Below are 22,235 nucleotides of genomic sequence, written 5' to 3' on the forward strand. Positions count from 1 at the left end.
TTTCCAGAGTCAAGCAGCCGATTCTGCTTTGCCAAAGTCTTCACGTCAAATTACAAGGTACAGATGCTACAGCCTCCCCCCTACCATCCCCCCCCCCCCCCCCCCCCCCCCTTCCACAAGAGTTGAAACCCCCAGCCACCTCACGCTTTAGCTGGGACACATTTGGCATGTTGCATGGTCTCCGAGCCAGCGGTCGGTGGGCGGTTTGCAGTGCATTAACGCCACGACCATGTCAGGTTCTCTCACATCACACACACCCCTCCCCTCTGCTGGAGTGGGGGGGAGGGGTTGGGAGGGAGGGTGTGTATTGGCACCCAGAGAGTTTCTGTAGTCTCTCAACGCCACCAACACTTGGATTGGGTGACTAATCAGGCCCTGAAGCTCTCTAGATCGCTCCATGGACTGATGGGGACAGATGGAGAAGAGTAAAGAAATGTGACAGAGAGAGAGGGTAGGGTAAGGGGGAAACTTCTGTGAGAAATGGAGGAGGAGAGATAGAGGTGAGTGTTGAGGAAAGCCTTATATCAGACTACGAAGTGGGAATGGAGAAAGGAGAAAGAGAGGAAATCCGTGTGTGTGGGTGAGGGGTTGGAACTTCTACGTTTGATTCACACAACAAAGACCCAGATTCCCAACCCCCCCCCCTTAGGGAAAAGCTCATTTGGGGCTTTGGCTTCCTTGTTGTTTTTTTAATCCTCTGCATGACATGAATTACGCTGCCCGTCTGAATATTTAATGTGTTGCCTTTGTTTTCTGAACTCCCGGCATGTTGGCGTTGGGAAGCGTACCAGCAGACCTCTGGGCTATGGAGGGGGACCCAGTCCTGAGATGGACTATCTCTCTCTGGTGACTTAAAAATCACTTTGGTTGAAAATATATCTAACTAGGCATACTGTACATAAAAACAGAGAGATCCTTCTAACCTGGCGTTCTGTTCTCAAATATCTGCACCCAGTCCGGTCGTTGTTTTTCAGCCAGGTAAGGCAGCCATGTCCTTCATAGCCGCTCCAATGTGTAATATATGAGATTGTTCTCTAACCCCTAAATGACTCAGTGTTAATGTGATTTCATGACGAACATCTGATGTCTCCTCCTACCTCCGGTCGAGGTAATGAAAGACTTTTGAAACAGAACAGCCTCCCAGTGGAACCGTCAAATGTTTTGAGTTTAAACGAGTTGAACAACAGTCTTCCCGTTAACAGGGGGATGGAGGAGGGTTGGTAGAGCAGCACAATAACATTTGAAGTGAGAGGACAATCGACGGGCGGATCATTGACTCAACCTCAGGGATGGAGAGCAGGCTGCACACACCCTGATGCCTGGGTCACACACACCCTGAAGGTCACACACACCCTGAAGCCTGGGTCACACACACCCGGAAGGTCACACACACCCTGAAGCCTGGTTCACACACCCTGAAGCCTGGGTCAAACACCCTGAAGGTCACACACCCTGAAGCCTGGGTCAAACACCCTGAAGGTCACACACACCCTGAAGCCTGGGTCACACACACCCGGAAGCCAGGGTCACACACCCTGAAGGTCACACACCCTGAAGGTCACACACACCCTGAAGCCTGGGTCACAGACCCTGAAGGTCACACACCATGAAGGTCACACACACCCTGAAGGTCACACACACCCTGAAGCCTGGGTCACACAACGTGACGCCTGGGTCACACACCCTGAAGCCTGGGTCACACCCGATGACACCCAAGGAATGTTGTGTTAGGGTGCTGAGATCCCTGCCTCATAAGAGCTGGTACACAATAAACTGGTCACGTGACCACAACAACACACACCACACACACACACACACACACACACACACACACACACACACACACACACACACACACACACACACACACACACACACACACACACACACACACACAGCAGCAGCACCATTATAGATGTGTTGTGCAAACGTTCAAAATCAACTTTTATCAGCCGTCTTCAAATACAAAAAAGTATGAAAAATAGCTGTCTACTTCGAGTAGGCCTAAGCCTATTTATTTTTTCAAGAAAGGTAGGGTTTAAATCCACATCTGTTTGATTTGAAAAAAACTGAAAAAAAATAATTAACTGATTTACACATCCTTGTGACTTCAATGATCAATAATTAAAACAATTTAAACATGGCCGACAAACGTACGTAGGGCTATATTATATAGGCTACCATGAATTACTATAGAAAGAGCACTATAAGAAAACTCCACAATGTGAAAATCAACAACGACACCTGCCACTCATGAGGGGTGAAGAGAAGATTGGAGATAGGACGAGAGATGAAGCAATTATCACCGTCGTCCACGCTATTATCATAGTTGCACTTTCATTTGAAGCGGCGTCACTTCTACTCCCGACAGCCGTGCACGCGCTCTGTTCTCTTCTGAAGCTCGCGCCTCCTCCGAGATGGGGAACACGGCTCGAGCCCGCGGAACAGTTGAACTCCAACCACAGAGTAGGACGGTTGTTTTATAAAAGTCTATTTTATTAGCCTCTAATACAGAAAACCAACAGCTATAACAGTGCGTCTCAATGCAGAGAAGGGTGAAGGAATCCCTCTCCTTAGTTTGATCAAGACGGACCTACATTTTCTATTTTTATTCCTCATCATCACTTCGGAATAATCTTTTTGGAATACAATGTTATAAAAATCCTTCTGCGGACCAGGCTCCGAGTCCAATGTGAGCCCGCTCCTGGACGGCGTTAGAGAGTCTCCACAGTGAGCCCGCTCCTCGACGGTGTTAGAGAGTCTCCACAGTGAGACTGGACGGGGTTAGAGAGTCTCCACAGTGAGCCCTCCTGGACGGCGTTAGAGAGTCTCCACAGTGAGCCCGCTCCTCGACGGTGTTGGAGAGTCTCCACAGTGAGCCCGCTCCTCGACGGTGTTGGAGAGTCTCCACAGTGAGCCCGCTCCTCGAGAGAGTCTCCACAGTGAGCCCGCTACTCGAAGGTGTTAGAGAGTCTCCACAATGAGCCCGCTCCTGGACGGTGTTAGAGAGTCTCCACAATGAGCCCGCTGCAGGACGGCGTTAAAGAGTCTCCACAGTGAGACTGGACGGGGTTAGAGAGTCTCCAAAGTGAGACCTGGACGGTGTTGGAGAGTCTCCACAGTGAGACCTGGACGGGCTTGGATAGACTCCACACAGAGAGCCTCCTTCTTGACGGTAAAGTTAGTGGCACTAGTAGTTTCCCTTGGTCTGCTTGCACTGAGGCTCCTCGCGCTTCAAGAGGCATCGCAGCAGGAGCACGCACCCTGGACCCGATCGCTTAAAAAGGACCGTCACTGAACCAGGTGAGTTCACAGCCCATTATTAATTATTCATTGTAATTAAGTCCGGTAATTTGAATTAATTGTAATTTGTTTCAGATATTGTTTCATATTTGAGTATGATTGAAATTATAAATCAACTTAGGCTTCTTAATTAAGGTCCAGAGAGTTGATATCGTCCATAAGGTGGCATGTGGGATACTTTTCCAATTCATGTCAGGCCTTATAATCGTCGGTTTATCTCTGGAGACGTGTGGTGTGTGACTGACAGGCTATCCCCTGTAGATACGGCTGAAGTCCGGAGAGAATGAAGTGTCAGCCGGTGAAGTATGAGAGGTCAGGGAATCGGTCCTATTAGACTGCTGTCTGCGGCGCCCCTGTGGACCGCGTTCAGCCTCTGGCTCAGCTGCTGGAGCGGCGCCGGGGGAGCGGGGACCGCCGGGACCAGCGATGGCCTGCCAGGATCCACGGGCTGGCTGCTATCGGATAAAGGTCCTTTTCACCAGGCTCCGGAGTTCGCTGAGTCCGTCGATAGATACCAACAGGGCTTCAGCACCAGATACAAAATCTACAGGTCAGTGTGTGTTTGTGTGTGTGTGTGTGTGTGTGTGTGTGTGTGTGTGTGTGTGTGTGTGTGTGTGTGTGTGTGTGTGTGTGTGTGTGCGTGTGTGTGCGTGTGCGTGTGTGAGCGTGCGTGCGTGCCTGCGTGCGTGTGTGTATGAAAGAGGGAGAGAGAAGAAAGCGAGGTGATTGCATGATGTAAAACCACAATTTATGGTTTTAAACTTGACGGAAACAACATTCCTAGTATGGTAACCAATTAGATGGAGTTTTGGGGAAACTGAAGTTTACCAACTAAATCCATTCATTTCCAAGCCATTGCATTGTGTGCATGTGGTCGGTGGTTTGTAATGCCTGGGGATTCCATTAAATCGCGCCTTTTGTAGTAATTTTGTCAAGAATTCAAATCAACCCCCTGATTCTTCGTGGCACATTTCACAGAGCTGGACTCTGTGTTCTCTCATTCAGACGAGCCAACAGCACACAGGGCCAAGTCGGAGGCCAATTTGATTGCATGCCGAAAATGGAATTGCAGCATGGCAGTCAGCTTTTAGAGTCCCGTCCACTTCTCTGTTATCAACACAGAGATGATTAAGAATGCTTGGCTTGCAGTGGCTAGGTACTGCCAAGCAGTCTGTGAGCGTGTGTGTTCTGCTCCAATTAAAAGGCATTACACACCTTTTGCATACACACTGCTGGTGAAACAGAGCGGCCATCATTACTAAAGGCTTCCTCTTGCTGGGTGGACACCGCCGGCGTCTACCGAAACGACAAGCCAACAGCAGCGTGTGTAGTATACACACACACACACACCTGCACTGGTGAACTGTCTCACTGTGGCCCTTAAGTGCCCGCATTCAGCCCTTCATTATCATTACAGGACTGACTCGTTAGTCAGAGAGTGGCTTTATTCTGGGTAACTATAGCGATGCAGGCGTTTCCATTACAGAACATGTGATTCCCTTGCTTCAGTGTTTGGAGCTCAGAGCTCTAGGAACCGGCGGGAGAGCTCACAGCACCATTTTCTACTGGTGCCACTTGTGCCACTAACTTTTTAATTTGGTGGCACACGCACAAATATGGTTGCCCTCCGTATCTTGCTGCTTTGTCACAGTATTGGCTTGTCCTTTGTCATGTAGCATCCATTTGTGTACATTCATTTTAAAAGATGCACTCACTTTAAATAAATTGTAAAAGGTTTTAATCCCATCTGAGGTCCTTTATATTTTCTCCAGCCTGTGCCGGTACATCTCTTTCCTCACGATGAAACACTCTGCGCTCCTCCTCCCATATCAAAAAGCTCTGCATATTCTTAATAACAGCGTGCTTAATAGGTAGATAGAAGGTTTTCTGTCTTTCCCTGGCGTCCCTTCAATCATGCATTTTTTCACTCTTGAATAGCGCTAGTGCTGCGGAAACTTTGCCCAATGTATCAACCACCTTTAACCTTTAATAATATATATTAATAATTGAAGTTATCAATGTTTCTGTGTATGGAAGAATTCTTCATGATCATGAAGAGTTCCTCCATACACTGAAACATTGATAACTTCAATTATTAACATATATTATTCCAATAAAACGTGGATGTTACATGGTGGCACTGGTGCTGTGTCACTATCACATTGAGAACCCTATACAATTTTATATATATTACCGGTACTTCCATCGATGCAACCTAGGACAGTTACTTCTCATTACATAATAAATCATGTAACGCAGGCTGCAGCCGCAGCGAGAAAGAGCACAAAATGGTTTGCAGAGACTGGCAAAGACATAGGATCTTCTTTTCTATCAATTAGAGGAATAAAATGCCATAGATTGATATGTTGAGGATGACAAACATCAGTTTTGGGTTCACTTCCCCTTTAAAATACCCTGGCACAAAACAGACTGTCTGTTCTTTGTGGTTTCAACGCAATTCTGTCGACTGTTAATCCTTGACCCAAGTGTGCGTGCAGGATGTCAATGTGATGCTCATTACAGTGTAAACGCTGTTTTATTAAAAGGAGGAGGCATGGCTGTACAGAGTCAACAATTAAGAGCACAGAATCCACTCTCCTTCAGCCGATAGATTTAGGCAGCCATGAAGGGCAGCCTGTGTGAAATTACATCCCCCCCACACCCAAATCACTGGATTAACTATTGAAAGAAACAGTATATTTATTTATTTAAAGAAATAATATGAATCCATCCTCATAAAAAATTGATTGCAGCCTCCTAACCAAATCATTCTTAGATGAAAGTGAAATGTACAATGAATGTACAGCCGCGACAGGCTCCCGTTAAGTTAATATTCCACTTTCTCTGGTGCTGTGCTTGCACATTCAGCTAGGAACGGAGGAGAACATAAAGTAATAAAATAATAATAAAAGAAAAAGATTGCCTCTTCTCACAGAATCATTCGGAGAGGCGAAAAATACAATAAAGCTACAGCAATCATACCCTGCGTACTTTTCTCATTTGCTGTGCTAGCAGTTTAATCGGGGCCAAATAAGAGGAAAATAAGGCAATATGTAGTAGTGGTATAAACAGATTTATTCTGTTGTTATGAAAACCTACGTAGTGTTGTAACAACGCTGGAGAGACTTCCTCCATGGGAGAAACCAGCATATTTAACTCTAAGGAATATCTTTTTTTTGCCAATTGTTTACATTTATGTACACTTTGGCCACAATTTAAAAGAAAGAAAATTGCGTTCCACTGAAGAAACATCAAGTAATTTTTTTGATTGACGCCATAATGATACAATAGAGGAACAGGAAGTGGATAGGGTAACGGATCGGGAGAGGACACAATTGCACCATACGTAGGCAGGCAGAGAGTCGGTAATGTCTTCTATTCACGGATAGGAGCAGACAAAAGACAGCCAGGGCGCAGGCAGGATCCGTTGTCGGGGGTGGAAGGCAGCATCGATCACCCGGACAGAATCAGGCAGGCAGGTTGGAGGCAGGCAGGTTGGAGGCAGGCTGGTTGGAGGCAGGCAGGTTGGAGGCAGGCAGGTTGGAGGCAGGCAGGTTGGGGACAGGCAGGGTCAATAACGGGGAATCATTCCGGAAAATGCTGGAGAGGCTAGTACTGAAGACATAGGACAATCTGGCACTGAGTGAACTGAGAGGGGAGTCTAAGGCCACGTTTCTACCTAGCAGGGTATTTATAGAAACGAACATTTCCCCCCCTCCGTTTTCCAAAATAACATGGTGCACACATCATTTTCCAAAAAGTTGCCGTTTACATCAAAACGCATAAATACGCCGTTGAGCGCCATAACTATGCCAAACCTATGGGCGGCAACGTAGGGAGAAGTATTAAGCCATGCAAGCCAATCAGAATCCTCAGAATCAACAGCAACGAATAACACGAGCGTCTTCCTGTAACAAACAAACTGTAAACACAGGGCGCTCATATGACGTTAAGCATTTCCTGGCGCATAATGTGACGCTTCAGAACCTAAAAGCCTGTTTCTCCCCGTTGACACGACAACACATAACCGGCGTTTTCAGAAATCTCTACTTTGGCCGGAGTTTTTAGAAATGATCGTTTTCTGTGACAAAAACAGCGTTTTCGTGTAAATGAGAGGCCAAACCGCGTGGAAATATCTGCGTTTTCCCTTTGTGTAAACGGGGCCTATATATAAGGTGTTGATTAGTGATCAGAGGCAGCTGAGCACGAACCGGTGAGGAGAGTTGGACTGATGAGCAGAGAGTGGCTGGCAGGCAGGTGAGGAGAAGGAGGGGCCGGCGGAAAAACAATGGGAGTTAAGGTGAAATGAGAAGAATGAGGCCCCGTTTACACGAAGGGAAAACCCCGATATTTCCACGCGGTTCGGCCTCTCATTTACACGAAAACGCAGTTTTTATCACAGAAAACGATAATTTCTAAAAACTCAGGCCAAAGTGGAGATTTCTGAAAACGCCAGTTATGTGTTGTCGTATCAACGGGGAGAAACAGGGTTTTAGGTTCTGAATTGTCACATTATGCGCCAGGAAATGCTTAACGTCATATGAGCACCCCTATGTTTACAGTTTGTGTATTACAGGAAGACGCTCATGTTATTCGTTGTTGATTCTGAGGATTCTGATTGGCTTGCATGGCTTTATCCTTCTCCCTACACTGCCGCCCATAGGTTTGGCATAGTTAGGCCACGTTTATACGTAGCAGGGTATTTATAGAAACGAATATTTCCCCCCCTCCGTTTTCAAAAATAACATTGCGCACACAACATCGTTTTCAAAAAAGTTGTCGTTTACATCAAAACGCATAAATACGCCGTTGGGACATTATAACTATGCCAAACCTATGGGCGGCAGTGTAGGGAGAAGGATAAAGCCATGCAAGCCAATCAGAATCCTCAGAATCAACAACAACGAATAACATGAGCATCTTCCTGCAACAAACAAACTGTTAACATAGGGCGCTCATATGACGTTAAGCATTTCCTGGCGCATAATGTGACGTTTCAGAACCTAAAACCCCGTTTCTACCCGTTGACACGACGACACGTAACCGGCGTTTTCAGAAATCTCCACTTTGGCCGGAGTTTTTAGAAATGATCGTTTTCTGCGACAAAAACTGCGTTTTCGTGTAAATGAGAGGCCAAACCGTGTGAAAATATCTGCGTTTTCCCTTCGTGTAAACGGGGCCTTATAATGGCGCTCGACGGCGTATTTATGCGTTTTGATGTAAACGACAACTTTTTTGAAAACGATGTTGTGTGCACACTGTTATTTTTTGAAAACGGAGGGGGGGAAATATTTGTTTCTATAAATACCCTGCTACGTATAAACGTGGCCTGAGAGGAGATATTGAGATGACTGAGAGGGGAGATCATGACAGCTACTAATGGACACCATAATGATACAATATAGGAACAGGAAGATGATAATTATGGACATCATGATTAACCTATATAGGAACACATATTAGACCAATAAAGAAACAGGAGGTTGAAAGCGACGGAACACCAGGCGAGTTTCAGATGAGGCATGCGGCTTCGTTTGCCATGCGTCAGAATGCATTCTGGGATGAAAAACGTCAGAAATACCTGTGACAACTTCCGATTCGACGAGTCACCTGGCAGGTAGTTTCAGGAAAACAACTTCCGCTTGCTTTTCTGGGCTCTCGAAAAAGTGCGGACATAAGACACTGCCCTCAACATATCAAAACGTTGCCCTGGTTGGTTGGAATTACCACGTGGAATTTCCAACGTGAGAAATGACATAACTCCTTTCAGAGAGGCGTGCCTGGTGCCCTCTCCCAAACTACGCATATTAAAAAGAGACGCTCTTGAACTTTCACTTCATCGCTCATCATGTATTTTTTATTTTGAATGAGGGGCTGGAGATTGTATGAAACTACAATTGGCGACCAAAATCCCTTGGTTGCAGAAAATTCAGCACCTTTGCTCCTCAGCCTGCATCAATAAAGGGCCATCCAATGCATCAAATTCGTCTGCTATGAAGAACGCAAGCGCCACTTGGTATGCCATCCTCCTTGTTGACGAGAAGTTCACCTGTGTCCGCCTTGACGTGATGGGAATTTTAAGTGATTATGATGAGTTCCGCCGGATCTTCTCAAGTCTCGTTGATAAATGCGGTCCAATGCAGACGATCTGAAACTCGCCTACCATATTAGACCAATAAAGAAACAGGATGTGGATGGTGACGGACACCATATTAGACCAATAAAGAAACAGGAAATGGATGGTGACACTGTACCAGACAGCCTGTCCCCCATAGTCACAGCATCAGCAGGTGATTAGGTGCTCACCTCTTGGCTGCTGTAGGACAGTTCCTTTCATCATGCCAATGCTGCCGTCCTCATGCCTCATACATCGTCTCTCTGTTGTGTCTCTCCGGCCCTCTTCTGTTTTTGATGATGGCGGCGTTAATGACACACTCAACATACTGCCGGTCCTGATTCTCCCCAATTATTTTTCCTGCTGATTTTTTTTTGGGAGTCTCGTGCCAGTGATTTGAGTGCCTCCCATGAGGGCTATGGAGAGGGTACGTGGAATCAGAGTGTGTCAATGACAAGAGGATGGGGATGAGAGAGATACAGGGAAGGAACAAAGATGGATGGTTAACAGAGAGAAAGAGAGTTAGAGTCAGTAGGAAAGAAACAGTCACAGATTGGGAACAAGAGAGAGAGAGAGAGAGAGAGAGAGAGAGAGAGAGAGACAGACAGAGAGACAGAGAGAGACAGAGACAGAGAGAGACAGAGAGAGACAGAGAGAGAGTGAAAGACAGGGAGAGAGAGAGACAGAGTGAAAGACAGGGAGAGAGAGAGACAGAGTGAAAGACAGGGAGAGGGAGAGAGAGAGTGAGAGTGAGAGTGAGGGAGAGCCCATGTGTGCCCAAAATGTTCCCATAATGGCTCCCAGAGGTCTGAGGGCAGTGTTCATTTTGACGTGTACAAGAAGATGGCAGAGATTTGAAGAGCAGAATCGTGACATGGCCTCACCATTAGCTGAGGTCAAACAAGACCTCTGGAGATTGCTTGGTTTACAAGTTGTGGTTACATTTGCATTAATGTCATTTTATGACATAACGCAAGTCATGTAACTACACAGTGTGGTGAGGCTGAGGGGTTAAGGTTAGGGAATATGCACAACAGTGAGTTCCACACTGGGGTAAAGTGAGGGTGGCACAACACACCCTTAGAATGATGAAGCACGATGAGCAACTCTGATGTGAATCTCATTGTGGCCACCCTCACATCATCTAGTAACATGCCAAATTAAATTAAGAAAATGCAGTAGTAATTGCAGTTAGATTGTTTTTAGTAAAATTAACAATATCTAGGCCATTTGCTACAATATCCACTGAGATAGACGATGAAAATGACCCCTTCACACGACACAATTTGATAGACTACAAATACACGACCATCAATCACAGCAGCATGCTACGATATGCCTCTGAGCTTAGGCTTTTGTCTGGCTATTTAAAAAACGAATCAGCGACTGGAAAATGATGACAAAATAGTGTACTGTGGATACTTGTTTACAGTTAGTACCGTTAGCATAGCTTATATAGATATATCCACTGTCACACTAATTCACGCTAATTAGACTGGAACGTGATACCTTCGTAAAAAACACAGAATGTGGATCTTCATTATCCGGTTAACTAAACAAACTTGAACCTCATCATTTTATTGGCTTGACAGAGATGGGCATAGTTTTATCTGTAGTTATTGTGCCTGTCACCTGTCACTCAATGAGAAGACTAATCAGATAGATGGTAACATCACAACAGATTATAAAGTAAATGTTCTTCTTCTTGGTTGTTTTATTTGCTGATTAACTCATGTCACCATTCACAGCATCTCTTAGTAGAAAAAGGCCAGGTTTTATTTCATGCGCTGCAGATATTTGAAAAATACCGTAAGCATTACCCAAGGTGAAAAAACAAGATTTATTGTATGAAAACATATAAAACACGTTGACACAACTTATTGCATGTATTTATCCTTGCAGTAGAATATAGAGAGGGTTGGCTCCTTAAAGGTTTCTTGAAAACTCGCCGTGCACAGCAGTTTACGATCATTAAACAGTCTGATGTATTCAGATATCACAACATGCTGCGGTTTAATCTCTTAAACACCAAAAAATCCCCCCTTGAAATTGAGAAGATAACAATGCCGCTTAATGCAAATTTGAGCTATTGAAAATCCACCGACAGTCGCAAGAAGCAGTCTCAACCTAAATGTCTCACGAAACCCTTTGAAATGATGACGCCTTGGCTGCCTGATTCACATGTGCAGCACAACACGCTTGTATTCCAGGCATGAATTCCAAGAATTGCATACACAAAATACAACATTTGAATTGCTGATGAGTTCAAGGGGTTGACATCTTATTTGAACCCACCGATTCTATCTAGTCCTCCCTATAATGAGGAGACGTCCCCTAGGGAGATGAATTCTGTCAAACAACAGGTTGGTTGTTCTCCTCCTAACATGTATCATCAGCATAATGAGACATAAGGAGGTGAGGAAGGTTCCGCCACCTGCAGCCCTTTATATATCAAATAAATCACCAGTCTCCTTCAGGTCATGTTTTACTCATGTGTGTTCATTTGCATGTGTGCGTGTGTGGGGCTGTTGTTTCTTCGCAGGGAGTTTGGTCGATGGAAGGTCAACAGTCTGGCGCTGGAGAAGCCGGGCGGCTTGGGGGGCTGGGGGGCTCCCGCGCCGCCCCTCGACCCTGAGTTTGCGCAGGCAATCCGCCGGTTGGGTCGGCGGCCAAGCCTCCAGACCATAACCGACAACATCATCAGGAAGTATGGGACGCACATCATCCTCTCGGCGACACTCGGAGGTACAGCACACACACTCTCAGGATTTGTTTGTGTTTCTTTTGAATGTGTGTATGTTTGTGTGTGTTTCTTGTTTATCTTTGTGTGTGTGTGTGTGTGTGTGTGTGTGTATGTATGCATGTATGTGTGTGTCTATGTTTCTTCGTGTGTGTGTGTATCTTTATATGTGTGTGTTCATGTGTTCGTTATTTTGTGTGTGTGTGTGTGTGTTTGTGTGTGTGACTCACATGGTATGAATCAGTCATTGTATCTAGACATTAATTGTAGGCCTATGGTTAATTAGACTGAAAAAGGTTAGCTCAAGGCTTCAATGAAACCACTATCTTTCTTTAGCTTGTGTCTTTTACAGACGAAATTGGGAGGTTCACTTAGCTCATTTTGATTTCAACATTGCACATTTTAATGACCACATTTAAATGTCACAATGACTACTGAATCCTGAATCCCGCCTCGGTACACTACCGTTTCTTGTAGCTCTTAAAGGTGTCCCAGGGGCTATGTCGCCTTTTGCTAATAATTATTAGGCCACAATTAAAAGATTTTTTAAGAGAGCCTGATTATCTGCCCTAAGTCATCTCATTACCACAAAGGAGTTTGACTGATTGAAACCGTCTAATAACACGCTTCCGCGTCGGTCGCGCCGCAGCACTGCAACACCGCTACGCTGGGCTAAGGCCCAGTACGCTAACCAGGCCGTGACGGCGTCTGCTCTCCACCATCCACCTAGGGGAGGAGTCTCTGACCATATTTGTGGACAAGAGGAAACTGAGCCAGGAGCCTTCGTCGGCAGGAAGTGAGTTCACCGGCGGTGGGCACGGGGTCAACACCACAGGTCCCGTTACCCTGGAGACCTTGTATCAGCTGGCCGCCTCCTACTTTACGGACAGGGAGAGCACCTTGCGCAGGCTGCACCACCTCCAGATCGCATCGACCGCCATACGGGTACGTGAGGGGAGGGTGTAGATGTTTGCTCTGAGGACTTCAGACAGTGCTCATGCTGCAGAACGGGACGTCATATTTTCCAGATAAAATGGGCATGAGAGTACGGCTGTTCCAATGTGTAGCATTTATCTGGTAGTTGTGCACTAGCAGGTTTTTAAATCACAATATAATGTTCTCTATCTTCATACCTCAAGAGGCTTCTCCTGCAGACTATTGAAACTAAATGTTCTGCTCAATAACACCAGACAAAGGGTGTTGTGTACATGGGGGGAATGAACCTGCTTTACTTTATGAACTGCAGAGTTTCTGGTGTGAAAGGAGGCAGTGGGAGAAGTGGAACAGAAAAGTAGTTTGCTCGTCCTATATCATCTCTTTTATCGCTCGACACCCGTTTTAGAGTGCACGCATTAGTCACTTTGAGGGGGATACCTGGATGCTGTACTAAATAGCCAGTGATAGGGACAAGTGTTCGCACCCAGCCAAGAGTGTGTTCCTACAGTTTAGGGCCATGCATCAAAATGATGGATTTGTAATATTATTCCATTAATTTCTGAGCAAGCTTGGCTTCCAGTCATTAGTGGTGTTGCTGTCTGTGTGCGTTTATGTATGTGTGTGTGTGTGTGTGTATGTGTGTGTGTGTGTGTGTGTGTGTGTGTATGTGTGTGTGTGTGTGTGTGTGTGTGTGTGTGTGTGTGTGTGTGTGTGTACGCAAATGTGTGTGGGTGTGTGGCGGTGGAGTGAGCATGTGTATGTGTGTGTGCTTGCGTACACATCTGCGCATATGTGTGTGTGTGTGTGTGTGTGTCTGTGTGTGTTTGTGTGTCGATGTGTGCACGTGTGCATGCATGTGGGTATTTGAGGAAAGAGTTTACAAAGATTGGAGAGGGAAGAGGAAAAGATAAGGATTCTATATCCGTTAATGTAAATTATTACACAGGTCTTATCAATGCCGTGGAACGCGCCGTTCACTTGCATGGGCTCTTCACAACTTCCGGCGGTGAATTATATTTGATTATTCAACGTTGCTAGGTATAATTGACGGCTGTCAAGGAAAACAAAGGATTTTTTGCCTCCTAATGACGTCGTTGGTATCACTCCGTAAGTAGTCCGGTAACTTGTCAACCCCAGCATCTTTGGTTGCTAAGCGACGTCAACGTCTTTGGCAGACTATTTCTCTGCTGATCAACACTACGAATGCTGGTAACAAATAAATTGTAAAAAGACACACCATGTGAAGTTATTTTTACGGCAAGTAGATTAGATTAGATTAGGCTTTATTGATCCTTTTGGGATGACTCCCTCAAGGAAATTGATTGTCCAGTAGCTTACAGAAAGAAACACAACACAATATTAAATTATATACAATATAAGATAAACAATACACTCTTAGATAACTATATATAAAAAAAAAAAAAAACAGTAAACAGTAAACAATAAACTCTTAGCTAATATAGAAAGTAGAGATAATAATAGAAGTAAAACAGGATTCAAGTAAAATAAAAGATAAATGTAGAGAACTGTATAGAGGATTAATATAAATAAATAAATAAATAAATATAAATAAATAAATAAATAAATGTAAACATATATATACATATACACATGCACACACATATACATATGCACACATATACATACACATATATATATACATACATACATACATACACACATACACATACGGCATTGTGAATAAATATCATATCATATATGAAATGACGGTGAGCAAGGGGTGGCTGACAGTTAAATTAAATTAAATAAATTAGCAGTTCAAATTAAGCAGTGGAATAGGTTATATCTCTCCTCTTTACTCTATCACTTCTATTACTTCTATTACTTCTATTACTTATATTCTATTTCCTCCTACTTCCCTCCGAGTGAGGAGTCGTAAAGTGTGATGGCATGAGGGACAAAGGAGTTCTTTAGTCTGTTGGTCCTAACTTTGGGAAGGAGCAGCCTTCCACTGAACAGGCTCCTCTGGTTGCTGATGACAGTGTGCAAGGGGTGGCTGGCATTGTCAATAATGTCCAGCAGTTTGTCCAGTGTCCTAGCCGTGTAATAAGCGGGATAATGTATAGAACGTCGCCGGTCATTATCGAAAATAAGCCCCTTCAGGGCGAAGCAAGACACCTCCGCTGCGCGTCGTGTCCTGTTCGCCCTGTCGGGGCTTATTTTCCCGATAATGACCGGCGTTCTATACATTATCCCTTACATAACCACCTGTTAGGTCGATGATAATTCAATAAAAAAAGAGCCAATCAGTTGATGTCCAAACTGAAATCATTAAGGATATTTCAGGCAGTGGATTTAGATTTTGTTCTAAGTTTTGATCAGACCACATTAATCCACCTCAGCACACAAGCACTTCTAATGACCCAGCTCATGAGGGTTCCTTTGGACTGATTGCATCCAACATTTGAGTGGACTTTGCATGATTTAATTCCTTCGGTAGGTGTACTTGTTGAGACCTTTTAGATTATTTCTTTCCTGATATACCCTTGATGAGATGGTTAGAGGTACATTTTTGAAGGAATAATTTAATATACTGCCGTTTATAGCTATACATATGCCGTATAGATCTAAGAATTGATTTAGGTTACGAATACACCACTTTGACTCTGGCTTTGCATTTGCATTGGAAGTGTGGAGGCCATATGTAATGGTACAGATGCCAGCAGCAAAACCATCGCCATACATTTTAAATATTTTGCCCGTAGGTGACCGAAACAAGAACGGGGCCTCTTGGATGTAGTAACTATGACAACCTGGATACGGTGAGCTCGGTGCTGGTGCACAGTCCGGAGAACAAGGTTCTGCTTCAAGGTACACTTCACGTTCTAAAGTGCAGGAGGGAAACACAGTCAATTTACTTTGTTTGCCTTTGTGAGCTGCGGCAAAAGAACAACAAAACCCTCTTGTTCATATAAATGACTGCGGTCACAGAGAGACACTCAGAGCCCCTGTGTTTAACGCTGAGATATAGATATACCACACTTGTCAAAACAACAATAATGCTATTTTATTTATGGGTAGTGCAGAAAGTCATTGCAGCATTGTAATATCATTTTTTTGTTTGTGTGCGATATACATTTTTATGCTTTTCGACAATAATTTATCAAAGGTTGTTTTTATGTCTCTACAGGTTTATAATAAGAAAATAATTTCTTAGCTCTATGTTTGCATTGCATCGTAACATTTGTAGTACATGTATCGGATCATAACCTGTCGCATGCATCATCAAAGTCTTTCCAATACACAAACCGATTCCTATCAAAGGATATATCAACATTTGTCCTGTCCCAGTCAAGACAGACCTAAACCTTAACCTATGATCCAGCTCTGAAAAGGAGTTTAGAGTACTGAATCCAGAGCAGACTGGATACAGAGTAGCGGCTAGGTTGGCTAGGTTTGATACACAATGTGCAGCGACATTGTGTATGAAACTTGGGAGACTGGGAACATTTTCAGTTATGGAGATGATACGGCATTATTCATGTCTTTCGCCAAAAGGCTTAAGCCATATCGCTGAATTTGTCAAGGGCATCAATCCTATTAACATGTTTTGTAGAGAAAAGCTGTCTAGAAATAAAGTTGAATTAGATGAAGTCAGACCCAGTTGAATTCCTGTCCATCAGGAATGCAGATGGTCCTGCCACCCTACCTGAGAGGGCGCTTCATCCAGGCTGCCCTCAACTACATCGGCTGCAAGTCTAGAGGCCAGTTCGTGTGCCGGGCCAGTGACTGCTGGTGCCAGTGCAGCGCGGCCTTCCCCCAGTGTAACTGTCCCCTGGCGGACCTGCAGGCCCTGGAGGCCAGCCTGCGGGGGATCAGGGATGCCTGGACCCTCAGCAACCTGGAGTTCCAGAAATCTGGTGGGTTGATGATGGGGATCTCAATGCACATCGTTCAATGTGTGTGCGGTGATTTAGCACTTTTTTTGACTTTGTACATCGTTAAATGTTTAATATTGTTTCATTTAGTAATGTGACTGACTGACTTTGAAGGGTGGCTGAGAAAGCGTACAATACAATTAGAACAACTTGACAGAGTGCAAAGTAGCTCAGGGTTAGTTGACATTCAGGAGGTGCACTGAGGTAGGGCTTTTAACAGAAAATATTCCCAACAAAAGGAGATTCTAAAAATAATAATAATAAGGGTTAGGGTTATCATTGAGTTTATATCGTGCTTTTCAAGTCCCCAAAGCGCTTTACAGTGGGGGGGGGACCTCACTAAAAACCACCCTCAAATATGTTGGGGACCCCATCCAGCTTTGTAAGGCCAAAAAAAGCAACATCTTTGGCTTTCACTTTCTTTAGTACACAGACCTGCTGTGAAATAGTGCATTCAATTGTTTTGGCTTTAGTTCAATACAACTTGAGAACACTTAGAATGTTCTTGTTGATACGGCGGTTTAAGTGTGTTCTTCCACATTTCCACTAGTCATGGTAGGTCCTTGCAGGTATACAATACAGTTTAAATGCCACCCTGTCATATCAATTCGAATCAAATTCAATAAGGGTTAGGGTTTTTATTAAAATGGTTGGTAACACATTGAGGTTTGTGTCAAAATAAGAAACGTCATTGACACAGCACATCAAAAGTATGGATGTTTTTCTATTTTCTAATATTAAACCACAGTTCTCCCTCTTGTTTTGAGGGCATGAAAGTCACTCATCCCTAATTAAGCGTGTTGTGAACAGTCTATCTCGTGCCAGAAGTGAAAGGGAGCAAAACTTTGTTCTCCCTCCTGGTGGAAATCGGCAAACCTAGAAATTGAAAAGAAATAACGATGGCATGTTGCAATTATTTATTCATCGTATTGATCCTATTAAATTTTCTAGGACAAACAAACAAACAAAGAAATTGACAGATTTTTGGATAACACTCAGCGGCTCCTAGCCAGCAACTTTACTTATTCATGTTCATTCTTTCTTCCCCCCCCCCCCCCCCCCCCACACCCACTTCATGAAACCAGACGAGTTCCGAGGCTTTGTGGGAAACTTGCCAGCCCATCATGCTGTAAACACTACCGTGGTGGAGCAGTTGTGGAGAATGAATGCCGGCCTACTGCAGCGCTACAGACACCTCAAGGCTAGCGGCGATCAGCTATTCAGTAAAGCGCGGCGCGCGGCTAACAAGCTCTTCAGCCTCAGCAAGAGGTGCCGAAAGCAGCCAAGAATAGTCCTTCAGAGGGAGAGGTAAGATACCCACGTGGGAGAGAGAACTCCAAGCTGAATGTAGTCACCTTAATATAAGCAAAAATGCTAAATGTCTGTCAAAGAATGTTCTGTGTGAGTGAGTCTCGTTAACGAGGGAAAATGGAAAAAGACACAACAAGAATACAAGGAGAAATAAAATAATAAAGGCAGTTGATGTGCAAATATATATGATGCTTTTTTGTTGAAAGTCCGGCATGTTTGACGCCTCCTCTTCTCTAGATAGCTTGAGGGGAGTGCGAATAGTCCAAAACTTAACATTGACCAGAAGTAAACAACTCCAAAACAAAACCTTATATGACAGAGAATGCCCCCTTATTAGAATACACCTCCAGAGTAGTTGGATTAGATGAGGTGAAATGTGCAGATGGTGAAAGGTTGGTCTGACACACCAAGGATAAAACCTTTAACCGAGACCGACTGGCTGGCTAGTCTAGCTGCCCTGAGGGCATAATCAAACAGCCCAGTCTGAGTCAAAACATTTTATTTATCCATCATTTTTTCACCATACACAACTTCTTAGCTCGGGGCTCGTCAAGACCGTATAACACACATTCACACTTTCTTCCATTTTGGACTGTGGGCTGCTACAGATCCATGCTAAATCTGTTATGGAAACGGACAGAAACACCTGAGAAAAAAAGCTGTGTTTTTCCAGTGCACAATCCAATTACAATCTTATACCTCATGTATTTGACTAACTAAAGGGATTTTGAGAGAAGTTTTGATTGATGAATCCTTTTCGATTTTCGTATCTTGTTATATGTTATGATCTGTATTTATTTGCACTGAAAGCATTTAGTTGCCTCAAATGCAAGAAATACTTGGAACAACCGACACAGCAAATTTACAAGCAGAAATATGAACAAGAACAAACAAGAGTGTGTGTGCACAAGCTCAGGCACTAAACATCAACCCATCTGTGTCACTCTACGAGAATTCAGAAGATACAGATTTAGCATTTTATATTGCTTTGGTTCTGCTGAGCTGTAGGGTCTGGCATTTCATTGCAGGCACACTTACTGTTCTAGTAAGGACATTTAAATAGAAATAAAATGTTAGATTATGTCACAAGATGAGGTAGAAATGCTCATATATTCACAATGTTTGTGAATATATTAGCTATATATTTGTAGAATATGCCAGCTATGACAGTTAGGATTTAAAAATATATATATCACCATTGATGTTCATTGACTGCAGTGTTACACATTTATTGTTACGTTGGAGAATTTCTTTGGTTGGAGACTCATTGGTTCTTGTAGGCATATCTGGTGTTGATTTTTAACAAGATGACACTATAAGCAGGAAGGAAATTCGATATTTTGCCCAAAGGTTGAACCCAGAACCTTTCTACAGCCTGACCACAACGCTATCTTGACTCACTGTCCTTCAGCATAGAATACACACCGCAAACTGTTGTTTTGTGCCTGTTCCCCCAGGTCTCTGCGCTACTGGCTGAACCACGTGCTGTCCCTCCTCTACTGCAGTCAGAACAACCAGGTGGGGGTGTACAGCGAGGCCAGCCACAGCTGCTCCTGCCCCCACCCCCACCAGCCCTCCTCCTGCCAGGGCCCCGTCCCCTGCTCCCTGGGCGAGGGCCCCCTCTGCACCTCCTGCTCCGCCGAGAACCGCACGCGCTGCTCGGCCTGCAACGCCGGCTTCACCCTGACCCAGGGCACGTGCCGGCCGGCCGTGCCCGACCCCACGGAGCCCTGCCTGGGCCTGGAGAGCGACCGCGACCTGCAGGACCTGGAGCTGCGCTACCTGCTCCAGCGCGGCGACCCACACATCACGCTCCACGGCGTGTTTGTCAGCAACGACGTGCGCCTCGACGCCTGGTTCGACCCGTCCTGGAGGAAGCGCATGCTGCTCACGCTCAAGAGCAACCGGGTCAAGTCCAACCGGGTGCACGTGCTCCTGGGCCTGGCCGTCACGGTGTGCCTCACCCGCAACAGCACCGTGGAGCCTGCCTTCTCCCTGTTCGTCAACCCCTTCGGCGGCAGCCACTCGGAGAGCTGGACCATGCCCATCGGCCAGCACGGCTACCCCGACTGGGAGCGCACCCGGCTGGAGACCCCGTCGGACTGCTACAACTGGACGCTGACTCTGGGGAACCGCTGGAAGAGCTTCTTTGAGACGGTGCACTTCTACCTGCGGAGCCGGGCCAGGGAGGCCGGGATGGCGGGGGCCTCGGCAGCCGGGACACCCGGAGGGGGCAGTGGGGCGGAGGTCGGGGATGGTGCTGTGAATGTGACACCTGGAGGGGCCAGTGGGGCGGAGGTGGGGGCGGTAAGGGCGAACGTGACGTCCTCGGGCGATGTACCCGCGGTAGCAACGGAGCCCCCGGGCGGCAGCACCATGGGCTACATGAAGGTTAAGAGCATGCAGCTGCTGGGGTACAGCGTGCACTTCGACCCAGAGGCCATCCAGGACCTGGTCCTGCAGATAGACTACCCGTACACCCAGGGTTCCCAAGACTCAGCCCTGCAGCAGCTGGTGGAGCTGAGGTTCAGGGTGAACCGCCTGTCCCCGCCGGGAGGGCTGCACGCCGACCTGTTCTCCTGCCTGCTCCGCCACAGACTCAAGCTGTCGGCCGCCGACGTGGCCAGGATCCTCTCGGCCCTGCAGGTGTACCGCGCCAGACAGCCCGGCTACGTGGAGTACGAGCCCACCAAACTCTGTAGCTAGGGGCCTCAGTACCGCGTGCCCATGTTTGTTTTTTTGTATTGTTGTTAAAGTGGATCAATCAGGCTCAGCTATTTTCTAATGTAAGACGGTACTGCCTAATACACACGTTGTGAAAAAAATCCCTGTCTGCAACATCAACTATCCGAGAAAGATGGGTCCAATGTTTTTCCCCTGTAACATTGGCTCCTCAGAAGGCTGTGGCGTAGCCGGAACCCTTCTGTTCAGCTGGCTCCATCTGTGTCCCCACTGTGTGTTTTCTGTAAGTATACTGTGCAATTAAACTGGATGTTGTTTTTATCACTCACAAGTTATAGCAGCGACTTATTGTAGATTTTCAATTGGAGAACCATGAACAAGAAACGCATTCAGTCATCGATATTTAGTCATTACTACACGAACAGAAATATTCTCTATGCTCCACCATGACTCATTCTTCATTCCACCTCTCTGAATCTTTCTCTCATGCTGGCCATCCATCTCACTAGAGTTATAGTCGGTGGATTGTTGTTGAGTTCAGCCCATCTGGAGCTTCACAACACAAGGTCTCATTCTTCAAACAGAGTGGTGGTAGAGAGGGGAGGGGGGGAGAGAAGCCTTGGCACGGATTACCAAGTATGTAAAAGACTGGGTGAAAATGCGCCTGCTAGCGTAGCTGTTTTGCCATTCACACTTACTGTGATGGATGAGCAGGGGCTACAGAGAGACATGCAGACCGGCATCAAACAGCAGCAGGGAGCGGCAGTCAATGACAGAGAAGGCTCCCTAGTATGGAGCAGGCGCTACAGCCCCACCGAGAGAGAGAGAAAAACTCTGACCAAGAGGGAAATCAGTGCTTACTCCCTGAGGGCCGTTGTCAACAGAGCCACGGCCTAACGGCATGACAAGGCTTTGATTAGCATAGCATCCAATGGAGCCCTGTGAGCACACAGATGCGGAAGACATCTTTACCCTCCTGAGATTAATATGAGACACAATTTTCATTGGTGAAATATACTCTCTGTCTCCACGGTTCAAACAGAGTGTGGAGATGCGTGTGCTGATTGTGAGATGAGTGTCTTCCACGCATCATGTTTGAATGGCTCGCCTGATTATTGTTTTGATGAGTTGCGAAAACAAGCCCCTAATTTGATGGTAAATACGTATTCAATATGATCTTTCTTTGAGCATTTCCTGCAAGGTTGTGTTGTGTTTGTTGTTTTCCAGGGGAATTTAAGACACATACCCC

The 22,235-nt window shown here is 45.5% G+C and overlaps 1 protein-coding gene across 2 annotated transcripts; it reads left to right on the forward strand.

Annotated features, from left to right (window-relative positions):
• Positions 1–2,197: 2,197 nt before the first annotated feature.
• On the forward strand, positions 2,198–21,317 carry LOC132463577 (BMP/retinoic acid-inducible neural-specific protein 3-like). 2 transcript variants are annotated; one of them, XM_060059848.1, is made up of 8 exons: positions 2,198–3,303; positions 3,529–3,853; positions 11,961–12,163; positions 12,889–13,103; positions 15,821–15,926; positions 16,739–16,975; positions 18,079–18,301; positions 19,762–21,317. In XM_060059848.1, exons 2-8 carry the CDS (start codon positions 3,609–3,611, stop codon positions 21,008–21,010), a joined length of 2,478 nt encoding a protein of 825 aa, XP_059915831.1. In that variant the 5' UTR covers positions 2,198–3,303; positions 3,529–3,608; the 3' UTR covers positions 21,011–21,317. The 2 variants fall into 2 exon arrangements, with proteins under 2 accessions (XP_059915831.1, XP_059915832.1); XM_060059849.1 differs by having other exon boundaries at positions 3,565–3,853.
• The last annotated feature ends 918 nt before the right edge of the window (positions 21,318–22,235 follow it).

This window comes from Gadus macrocephalus, chromosome 8 (assembly GCF_031168955.1).
Source record: "Gadus macrocephalus chromosome 8, ASM3116895v1".
In the NCBI taxonomy this organism is placed as follows: Eukaryota; Metazoa; Chordata; class Actinopteri; order Gadiformes; family Gadidae; genus Gadus; species Gadus macrocephalus.